Here is a 12,132-nt window from a genome sequence, read left to right as displayed (position 1 = left end):
CGGTTTGACTCAAAAAATCTATCGTATAAACAAAAAAATTTTGTCATCAGCAAATTTTTTATTTATTAAAAATATATTTAAAGTAACATTACAGCATCTTTTCAATATTTTTATACTTTTTAACACAGTTTGTTACCTTAAGCTTAACTTTAAACTAAAAACAGACCCAAAAATTTGTACTTTTAAAAACCTGGAAGAAATTTGAAAAACCTGAGAAAAATTTTTGAAAAAACGAGTCGCAACCCTGCAAACAACGCAACAGTTATCAAAATGCATTTTAACTAAAGGCTGTTTCTCGGCAAATAAGAGTCTCTAGGCTGTTGCTCTTAAGACTTTGATCGATGTTTTTTAATTGATTATATCAAAATTGAGATAGATGTTGTTGTTTTCTTGTTTATAATAAAGTTGTTACCTTAATAAAATAAAATATTCAAATCTTAACAAAAAGAACGTAAAGTAATTTCAAAACCAACAAATGTACAACGCTGTAATGAATTATGAGTTTATTATATACATTGTCTACCTATTAAACAATACCACAGTGTAATGGCTTTCAAACTTTTTAGGAGTTTTGCACAACGAATCATCAAAAAAAATATATGAGCGCACTAGATTATTTAGGAATATTTAAGTTTGCTGAAAAAAATATGATTACGAAAAAAAATTCTTATAAGTTTTAGATAGGTTAACACTTTTTTAAAACTAGCGAAATATGTTTTAATAACTAATACATTATGATTTAAAACTACTTTTTGATCCAATAAAACTATTGTGCAAAATAAAACTGTTTCTATTATGACAGTTTATGTACCCATTTACTGAGCTTTTCGAAAATCAAGTAAAGTGTCATTATTATTAATTTTGGATTTATATTTTCATCTAAGTCTAACTAATGCAAAGACCTAGAATGCAATTGTTGATGATTGTAAACAAAATAAACAAGCAAAAAGTTTACAGTTTAAAATCAAATAATGATAATGCAAACAGGCTGATAAAAGTTTTTAAGCTCAAGTTTTTGTTTTAAAAAGGGTTAAGTACTTAGATTACAGTACATCCTCGTTTATCCGACGCTTGCTTATCCGGTCTCTCCTTAATCAAGTCGGTTTCAATCGAGAAGTAGATTTAATATATTCATTTAAAATCAATGTTTTCACTTCAAAACTTAAATTCCTTTAATGAAAGCAATGAGCTTATTAAGAACAAAAATATACTTTTTTTATTACAATTAAGCAAGCAGTATAAAGTTATTTTATAATTCTGCTATTTTTCACATTTGATACCATAACTTATAGCTTTGGCACTAAATAACTAAAAACATTTATTGTTATTATTATTATTATTGTTATTATTATTATTATTATTATTATTATTATTATTATTATTATTATTATTATTATTATTATTATTATTATTATTATTATTATTATTATTATTATTATTATTATTATTATTATTATTATTATTATTATTATTATTATTGTTATTGTTATTGTTATTGTTATTATTATTATTATTATTATTATTATTATTATTATTTTATTATTATTATTATTATTATTATTTTTATTATTATTATTATTATTATTATTATTATTATTATTAATTGCAATATTTTGCTTAGAAGTGCTTCTATTGTAGTCTTACTGATATAAAAACACCTTTTTTGAAAAAGCTGCAAAGTAAATTTAAATTAGCTTTACTTAGCTTGTAATACTTTAAAACATTAGTATTCTGGTAGTATATAATCAGTTATTTATATCTAAAATAATTTTTTTTAATATATTTTTTAATCAACAACCTTTTACGTTACTCAAAAAAAAAGAACTAAAAAATTAAAATTTAGAAATAACATTGAAAAAAAAATGTAAGCTCAGCTTATATGCAAATTAGTTATAGGTTTTAAAAGCTACCCTCCACCCCTACCAAACAACAAGATACCAAAAACTAAAATAAAACCTACAATAACTCCTCAATTGCCTGATGTGTGGCCTGATGGTGTAGGGATCCTAATAATGTCTTTGTAAACTTATTCAAGTTAATTCAGACTAGTTGAAAAAAAGTAAAGAGTTAGAAAGACTACTTAAGACTCAGTATAGTTATATGGTATTTTTAACTACAGGTTAAAGCAGTGGCTTGCTGGTCAAAAAAAAAAAAGGATAATTTCAATGTACTTAAAAAGAAATATTTTTACTACCTTTTGAACAAAAAAAGGTTATAAATTATCTTTTAAAAATCAAACTAATTTTTTTTTGAAAACAAAACTATATTAAATTAGTAGACACAAGATTTTGAATTTGGGGGCCAACCCCTTTGTTAGAGTACCCAAAATTATTTAACTAATAATAAAGTAGCTACTGCATATATTCTTATAAAATAGGGTGGTTACTGTTTTTTTTTAATTTTCTTGTTTTTCTGATTTTATTCCAGGTTTTTAAAAGTACAACTTTCCTTTTTGTTTTTTAGGATAAAATTATGGTTTAAGATGTATTTAAATTAGTGAAAAAACTCTGTAATGCTACTTTAAATGTTTTTTTCAAATAAACAAAGTTCTAAATTATGCTTTTTTTTGTATATTTTTCTTATATTAATTTTTTTTAGATGTAAAGTTCTTCAAAAATTCAGGTTTACAATTTTTTTTAGCAATTTTAGCTCAAATATACAAGTTTTTTTTCAAAAGTAAAATTCCTCAGGTTGTTTTGGTCTTAAGTTTTAAATGCCTGGTGCTAATTTGCTACCCTAATTTAAGTTTGTTTTTAATACTAAAACACAACTTTTTAGTACACTTAGGCTGGTTTTATGTTGTAATTCAAGCAAGATTTAGTTAAATACTATTTTATTCGTTTTTCTTGTGTTCAATCATTTGTTATATGACATAATTGTTTTATTTGTTATCTAAACTTAGGATGGCCATTTTACCTTTAAAACCAAGAATTTGAAGTTGGGATTAAAAAAAAAATTAAACATGATACTTTTTAAATAATAGTCACTTAATTTTGTTCTTATGTACAGAATGCTGAAGTTTATATTAGATAAGAAATAACTAAACTATACTATATAATATCTAATAATTTATTACTTTAAAGAAAAACAATTACAATGTTTCACTGAATTTTTAAACGAGATCTGTGATAAAATAATAATGGTAAAAATGTAAAATAATTTAAAATTTGTTTGATTTAATTTTTTTAACAAGAAAATAAAACATTTAGAAAAATATTAATTTTAAACAACCTATATTATAAGAAATATTAAATTATAATCTATAAACACAAACAATTGAACCCCTGTGGATCAATTACTGTGTCTTATTTGTTTTAAACTCAATAGTTAACGTTAACATTTATACACTATTTGGAATTTTAACTATTATAAAATACATTTACAAATACATACAAGTAGCATTACAGTATGTTTTCAGTAATTTTATACTAATAAGGTTAATAAAGGTAGTATTTGTTAAAACCTGGGATAAACTAAAATAATCTTAAAGAATTTTCTAAAAAATTAGTGTCCGCCACTTTGGTAATTTGTTTTTCTTATAGCTAGCTCTACTTTAATAAAATGTTTTAAGTTTTTTTTGGATAAGTGCATTGCAAAATGTAATAGTTCTTGTAAATTTATAACCTGAGATTAACGTCTGAAAGTTTGAGGAAATCTGAAGATTACTAAAGTACAAAATCTTATTTTTGTTGATGATGTTTAACTTGTAACTCACTCTTCCCATGACCTGCAGACACTACTAAGTCAGTTTTCATACTGCTCAGATTTTTGCCTTACAATAAGTCTCAAAAAACTTTGTCCTAAGTTTAGGAACAGATACTCTGCCATCAATCAAGATTGATGTCAATAATATCAAAAATGAAAAAAACTTGTGTACCTTAACTGAAATGTTGCATAAAACGCATCTTTAGACACAGAAATCAATTGTCTTATTGGTAAGGCCTCAGGCATTTTTTATTTTTTGATTGTAATAAGTTGAGATAACTGAAATTAAAACATTCACACAAAAGCCACCGTTATGCAGTACTCTGCTATACTGTAGCAAAACATTGACTTGTTTAGCGTGCAGGAGAAGAAAATCAAAACCTTACACTTATGTTGCCTTAGTTGCATCCTTAGAATTGCATGGCAACAAACATTCACTAACTAGGAAGTGTTGAGACCAGTTTTACCACCATGTACTTTACCCTCAGTCAGTGAATGCTTGTTGGCTTGTTCATGTTCTAAAGAAGAGGATAAGCAAGTCTAAAATTGTCTATTGTATGCAAGTTCATTGTTGTCTAACGCAATCAAGGTGGCCCAAAACTATTCTTAAGGGGGTATGCAACGGATCCTAAAAAGCTTGAACAAAAGAACTTATTAGTAAGAGTTGCTTGCAAATGACGGCGCCAATGCAGTCAAAAACTAAAAAAAGTGAATAACGCTACTTTAAGAAACTGAAGCAGACGAGTTTTGGTGGAAGAAAAGTACTAGTGATCCTTAATTTAAGGGCATGGGAAGGGGGTAAAACCTTTTTTTTTATTGACTCAATTTTTTCATTAACAACTAAGCTACTAGTTGCTTTTTACGACTTGTTAAAATTTGAAATATTGATTAATATAATTAACTATTGAACTTTTACTGGTTGTTTTTGTTAAAATAACTAAAAATAATCTTACAAAATAAAGAAGAAAACCATAGATAAACTGGTTTTGAATATTTTGATTGGCTCTAATCTATCTGAAAATAAGGATTACAATAATTTTGATTTCAAATATAGTTATTTTACTAATCTTTATTATAGTTGATTAAATTTAAGATGAATTTACACTATACTTTTATATGTTGTTTAAAAATACTCAACTTTCACAAATTGGTCTTACAAATTTTAAGTGGCATGAGTTTTTAAAACTTTATCATATCATTTTTAAGACACAAAACTCAATAACAGCAAGTTTTAATTATTAACTTACAAAATTATATTAATAAAGAAGCATAAAAACCTAAATTTAGTTGATTTTGAAATTAAATAAAGCAACTCTTTTCAGGGTAGTTTGACAACTTTTTTCATAAATACTAAGTATATGAAAATGGCAGTTATCAAGGGAGCCAAGTTTGATGAAGGAGAAAAGGTTTTGTGCTATCATCGTCAGAAGTTGTACCCAGCTAAATGTACTCAGGTAGAAATATACAGTTTTTATTTACAAGTTAAAATATATGTAAAAAGTAGATTATAACTTGTTTGTTATTTATTATATAAGTCCTAAAGTATCTTTTTTTCTATGTAGTTATTATAAATATCCTGAAAGTAAGATACAATTTTTCTAAAATATAAAAAGGGTTTTTCTTATAGTAAAGAGTATTTTTTTTCTATTATTACAGTAAACAGGGTTGCCAAAAACCTGGAATAACTTAGAATTTCAAACAATTTTTAGATAAAAAATAATAAACTTTAGATATCATACAAAAAATTATTCAAACACAATATTTTTTCTTGCATTTTCAATCAACAATAATAGTTATACCAAATCATTTTATTAAGAATTAAAAAAAAAAAAAAGTCAGTTTATAAGTATTTAAGTTATTTTATTAGTTTCTTAGGCATGTATAGAGGTAATCATGGTTCAAACGAGTCAGACTAAATCAAATTAAATTAGTTATTTCAGAAATATTGGCAAAAATTCAGTTTTTGTCAGTTCAAATGCTTTAAAATTTGTAAGTTATTAAAATAGAATTGAAAATAAGTGCATTCTAAGTAGATTAATAAATTTTGAATTTCTTTTTTTAGTGTTCTACCAAGTTTAAACTATGGATTTTGCTAAGTTCTGAATCAAACTAAAATTTTGATGAAAAAACATTATTATCCAGTACCGGCTGATCTTTGTTTGTTAAATTAGTTTTATCTTGTTTTGATTGAACATAAATTTAGATTAAAGATCCAAACTTAAGCTTATTATCAGGCAAACCTATGCCAGATTCGGAACTTTAATCTAAATTTTTGTCCAATTAAAACCAGAAAAAACCAATCAAATGAAAATCCAGCCAAGACTGGATACAATTGCTTTTATGACTTTTTTTTTTGATCTAGTAGAACACTGATTATTTTGTTATTAATTTACTTAGCAAAAATATTGGCAAAATTTTCTGGTTTGTCAATACAAATGCTCTAAGTTTTTTTGAGATTCTAAAAGAAATATAAGAATCACTTTTTTTTTTAAACATTATCAAATTTTAAACTTCTTTCCAAATAAGCAACCTTAACTTTACTAAAATTAAGGCATTATTGGCAAAAAATCAGGTTTTACCAGTACAAGTGTTAGAAAATTTATGAATTTCTAGATAAATTTGAGGTTCAGTTTTTTTTATTATTTCATATTGGTTATTAAACTATGAATTTAATTCTAAAAAAGCATTTGATTTTGTAGAAAGGACTCTGTGAGCTAGGACTTTATAATTGAAATGTTAAATATGTATTAAGGCAGTTACATTACAGTTCAAGATTAAAAGTCTCATTCTTATGATATTTTCCAGATATTCCATTTTCTAATAAAATAAGTTTAGATTTTAAAAATGTACTAAAAAGTCTTACAATTAACAGGCTTTGCATAACTGTTTGCCCATATAGTTTCATCTGGTTATAAGCCCGGATGCCAACAAACAAGAGTTAGGAAATGTCAGTCAAAGTTAGGGTATTTCAGTCTGAAATTTTAAGACTTTGCTTTTTGTTATTGTTTTTAGTATTTTTTAGTATTGACATCTTCTTCTATGGCCATAGTAGCTTAACTAACCAACTCTGACTATCTAGTCACTCAGGTTAGTTTTGAAAGAATTAGGTGGGCTTGTTTTGCTTCAAAGAGTAAATTTTTAGATTAAATATCATTTATTACACCTTACTAAAATAAGGATAGACAAATTTAAGTTTATAAGTTGCTTTTCTATTAAAATAAAGATGTGTTTGTTTTTCCCAAATTATGAGTTCACATGTTAAGTCAAAGTGCTACCAATTGTTTGTACTCTTCATTTTTCTTTGAATTTGTTTTGTTCTGGAAATTTGTGTAGAACATTTGATTAAAATATGTGCTTAAACTATTTTTATGCAAATTAATTAAAAGTTATTAACAACTAGGTGAGAGTTTCATCAAATGGAAATCCTGAATACAGAGTTCATTATGTCAATTGGAAGAGTAAATGGGATGAATGGGTTGATGAAGCACGAGTTCTTAAATTTAATAGTACAAACTTGAAAAAGGAACAAGTTAGAATTTTTTTTATAATAAGTACATTAAAGTTAAGCGAGATGTACAGTGCTTCTAAGTCTTAAGAACTTCTATTTTAATTTTTCAAGTTGCTGTTTTGACTACTGTAGAATAATTGAACTTTAGCTCATTTTACTATATATTATTGTTCATACTATTAATGGGTGTTTATATTTATACTTAATATTGTTTCAGATTTCCATTATTAATAAAGTATTTAAGGCCATAGGGGGGTAGAAGCCATTTTTTGACCAAAAATAACATATAGACTTATATTATAGTAAATTTTATAATCTTTCATGTGCTTTTTTTAGATTTTAAAAATATTAAGTAACTTTTTTTTTATGACCGGTTATATAAAGGGTTGTCTTTATAAAGGGTATATAAAGGGTAACTTTAAAGCCGTTTTTCTCGAGATTATAAAAAATTGGCTTTAAAATCTATCTTCTCCTTCATTTTTCAAGCAATCTTCTTCAAATTTTCAGGAAATGTTCCTTACATTATGAGAAAAAAACGTTATTTGTGAATTTTAATAATTTTAAAAAATAAAAATTTTATGACAAAAAAAAAAGAAAAAAAAAAAGTGATTACAGAATTTTTTAAAGTCACAAATAACGTTTTTTTTGTTATTGTATAAAGAATAGACTGTGAAAGTTTGAAGAAGATTGCTTAAAAAATGAAGGAGGAGATAGATTTTGAAGGCATTAGTCTTTTTTCGCCGTTTTAGTTTTTCCTTCCCCATAAGGAACCTGTTATGCGGCCCGACTTTGGCCGGTCATATTTCAAAAACTAGTTTGAGTTTTTAAAAACGGTAAAAAGCAACTTGAAGCTTAGTAAAAACTCTATAAAATAAGATCAACTTATAAAAAACCTACCCCCCCCTATGGCCTTAATCATAAGGAGTTTTTTATCAACTATCATGTTCATAGTTTTTAAATTAAACAATATTAGTCAATTATTTTATAAGTATTAAGAACTTTTATTTTTAAACATTATTATTTCAAACTGTTTAGGTAAAACAGGTTAGGGCTAACGGTTTAGTTTTAAAACTTTTGATGAAATAGGTATTTATCAGTGGTTATCATGTGATGGGGTGCAGCATTTAGCTACCTTAAATACATTTTGTCTCTCGTAATTAAATAAATAATTTAATTTTTTTTTGCAAATTAAATATAAATACAGAGTATTTTAGCCATAAGTATATATTGAGATCATTTTTAAAGTAAATAGGATTAAAATCTAAAGTCTCATTCTACTTATTATTGAAATATGAGTATTAACATGTACTATGTGTACATTAAAATTTGTTTCTTGTGCATTTTTATTCTTCAGTTCAACATACTCTTTTAACTTTAGGCTGAGCACATAGCAAAAAAATTAAAGGAGGGTGGTAACATGAACACTCCTCTCACCAAAAACAAAAAAAGAAAACTTCCTCCTGTCAAAAATCTCCTCTCGAAAACTCCCAATGACAAAAAAGGTGAAAGTGTTTTTTATAATAAATTTTTTTATCAGGAATGCTCTTTTGAAACTTTCTTCATTTAGATAATTTTAGTTTAAAGTTTTTGTTTTTTAAGCTTTATACCAAAAAGATCCTTTTTTATCTTCAATTTTAGTGCTAATGATTTGCTAATTAAATAGCTAAATAGTTATTTATAATATTATTTAATCTAATACCATAGTATTAAAAATATCTTTTAAAACTGTAACATCTGGTATCCTAAACAATATGGGTGCAATTTTTATATTTGTAAACCTTTAAAAATAAATGTAATCGCATATAATAAAAAACTATCTTTATAGCTAAAAGAACAATTTGAAAATAATTTAGTTCTAAAATATTAAAAGAAGTTGAATTAATCATGAATTTGTCACGAAACTTAAAACTTTTTTTTCAAGTATACTAATGTGTATAAATGTATATAAATAACTGTTGTTACACATACTTTTAATTAACAGTAACTAAATATTTTAAACGATAGTTCTTAACTCTGTATTTAGCAAACAGTTTCTATTAACTATTTCCGATTAAACAAATATATAAAATACAACTTCTATCATTTTTACATTTTGTGTTCATTTGCTAGTTGGTATAAGAATAAACATTTATGACTTAAGCTTGTCGAGTTTAACATTTTTCACAGGATATAATATAAATAAAAACTAGAGTAGTTCTAACTAATTTATTTGAAAAAATTAGAACAATCGACCAAACTAACGTTGCACATAATTGTTTAGTGTAATACCTATCAAAATGATTTAATAAAGTAACTATAGACTTTTTTTTAGTCTTATGGAAAATGTATACGTTAAGTTTTGCCTTTTTAAATATATTTTTTAATAACAGAATCCCAGGATGAAACTTCTAGCAAAAGAAGTAGAATGGATAGTGAGGTATGATTTTTATTGTGTTTTTATATATCATTGCAACGTTTTAAATAAACTAATGTGATAGTAAATTTAATTAAAGTTTTTTTATTACTGATAAAAGTTTTTTATTAAAAAAATGTTTTTGTAAAATTATTAAGTTTCGTAGAGAAGGTATTTACCACCTATCATATTTAACTTACACCATTTACTTTTAATTTTCAAAGGTCACTGACATCACCGAAACAGACGTCGAAAACGAAGACAACCCTCAGGACCTGAAAATAAAAATAAAGCTCCCCTCCTCCTTCCACCCCTTCCTCGTCACCGACCACGAGAACGTCACCAGGAACAACCTCGTCTACAAGCTGCCGGTCAGGTGGACCACGGAGAAGATCGTGCGGGAGTTCGTGGGCTCGGGATCCGGCCGCGCCGAGAAGAGCAGCTTCCTGGAGTACGGCAGGACGATCCAGGAGTTCATGGATCAGTCGGTGGCGTGCAAGCTGCTCTACCCGCACGAGAGGAGGCAGGCGAGGGAGGTGCTGAAGCGCGACCCGGACAGGAAGCTGAGCGACGTGTACGGGGCGGCGCACCTGCTGAGGATGTTCACCGTGTTCGGCAGTTTGCTGTCCCAGTGCTACTTGGAGCAGGTTCACGTCGACGAGACGGAGAAGACGAGCGAGAAGTTTTTCTCCTTTCTCGAAAAAAACTCCGGTAAGTACTTTGCTTTTACCGATGAAGATTTTACAAAGTAGTTTGGATTTCTCGTGATTGTGTAAGATTTATTTTTTGATTGTGCTAATATTTTAGAACTTTTTGTAAAACATTAGTTAAGTTAATCATAAATTGGTTATTTGTACCAAAAAGTGTTTTTTCAAAAAAACTGTAAACATTTGAAAACATTTGCTTTTGATTAATTAGAATAAATGTACACATTTTATCAAACTTTACGAAATAATTTTACAGTTTTTAAAGCTAAATGTTTTTATTTTGAATATATCGTTTTTTTTTTTTGAACCTATTTAAACTAAGTTTAAATTTTTGTACTAAAAGAACTAAAGAACTTTGATTTTATTTGTAGTGTTGCTAAAATTTTTTTGCTAAAAGTATGTAGTCTCTTACCTTTTCTGTAGATTTTTGTTCTAAGCATGTAAATTTTTGTGTAAAGAGTTCTGCCTAACTGTCATTGAAAACTTTTGTTTTTATATATGTCATATAGTTTTAATTGCTACTGAAAACTAATATTTTTTAAACTTCAACGTTATACATAATCAAGTATATGTAAGCCTGTCATCTTACATTTTCATTTTACTTTGTTTAATTTCTTAACTGATCTTCAAAAAATTGTATAATTATGTTAACTTAAAATAATCAGAAACGAGTGATGTTTTTTACAGTGACATTTTTTATGTGTTGTTAATTTTAGCTGATTGTATAAACTGAAATAACTACTAACACTTAGCTATTCAGTTTTTTTTTGAATTCAAAAAGTAAATATAATTATGTTTATAAAAATGTATCTACATAAAAATAGGACAAGTATTTCTTGTAAGGTTTTAATTGATCAGGATTGCCTGGAAAAACCTGGAATTTGAAAATTTAGACTAGAAAACCTGGGATTTTTAACAGTGTTTAATGTTAAGTAGAAAAATTTCGATTTGACACAAAAAGTCTGTCATAGATATTTTTATTTTAACATTTAAAGTAGCTTAACAGTATCAATTCAAAGTTTTCATATTACTTAGCACATTTTTTACCTTAAACTTAACTTTAAACTAAAAATAGACCCTAAAAAAGTTTACGAATATAAAAAATGGTTAGAAGCATCAAAAGAATCAGTCTCAGTCTTATACAAATGCTTTGAAGAGATCTTTCGTTTATTAAAAAACAAAGAGTTTCAATTCTGTAGAAAACGAAAAAAATATACTAGCAACTAGAGAAAATTAAATATATTTTGTAAAAAAAAATATAAATAGAAATTACCATTTTACTAAAATACTGAATTTTATACTTTTACTACAAAATTAATAGAACACTTATATTTGAGATTAGTCAGTAATGTTTGATTTAACTTTTTCAATTTGAGAAACTGAGAAAATTAATTTTGTTTACTGTAACTAAGAAAAATTATTTTTATAAACAACAAACAATTAAAAAAAATTCCCCTAATATTGTACTTGATAAAGAAAACATTTTGATGAAATTTTGAGTTTTTTATTAAAACTATTCCTTAAAAACACTGTTTAAATTAATATTTGCCTTAGTTTTGTTAATCCAACATTGTTCTGTATAGTCTAAATTAGTTCTTATAGGGCTTTCTAAAAACTGGATTGTGTATGCATTTTCAATCTGTTGTGGTATATTTTTTTGTGAAATTTATTATAGTGTATAATTAGAGCGAATTGGTCTTTTATTTCATGGTTTAGCTTTATTGTGTTTCTGTGGGCATTTCATCTCTTAGTAAAGCTTTTCATAGTTTGTCTAATGTATAAATTTTAGCATATGTTGCATGTAGCTGCATATATTCCAT

General features: G+C 26.0%; 1 protein-coding gene across 1 annotated transcript; it reads left to right on the top strand.

Moving 5' to 3' along the window:
- The first annotated feature begins 5,032 nt into the window (after nucleotides 1-5,032).
- Nucleotides 5,033-10,524, top strand: LOC145835954 (mortality factor 4-like protein 1). Its single transcript, XM_082943724.1, has 5 exons — nucleotides 5,033-5,159; nucleotides 7,106-7,234; nucleotides 8,592-8,715; nucleotides 9,583-9,629; nucleotides 9,830-10,524. Exons 1-5 carry the CDS (start codon nucleotides 5,064-5,066, stop codon nucleotides 10,355-10,357), a joined length of 924 nt encoding a protein of 307 aa, XP_082799850.1. The 5' UTR covers nucleotides 5,033-5,063; the 3' UTR covers nucleotides 10,358-10,524.
- Nucleotides 10,525-12,132: the final 1,608 nt, after the last annotated feature.

The sequence above is a fragment of the Thalia democratica genome, chromosome 5 (assembly GCF_965202585.1).
Source record: "Thalia democratica chromosome 5, ktThaDemo2.hap1.1, whole genome shotgun sequence".
NCBI classification, from domain to species: domain Eukaryota; kingdom Metazoa; phylum Chordata; class Thaliacea; order Salpida; family Salpidae; genus Thalia; species Thalia democratica.
The sequence above is the reverse complement of the archived record's forward strand: the minus strand, read 5'-3'. Positions and strand labels throughout refer to the sequence as shown.

Bases quoted from the DNA above. Each gene is read 5' to 3' on its own strand.
- LOC145835954 (XM_082943724.1), top strand. From the start codon at position 5,064: ATGAAAATGGCAGTTATCAAGGGAGCCAAGTTTGATGAAGGAGAAAAG. The intron at 8,716-9,582 runs GTGAAAGTGTTT...TTTTAATAACAG, and splicing joins AACTCCCAATGACAAAAAAG to AATCCCAGGATGAAACTTCT. The intron at 9,630-9,829 runs GTATGATTTTTA...TAATTTTCAAAG, and splicing joins GAAGTAGAATGGATAGTGAG to GTCACTGACATCACCGAAAC.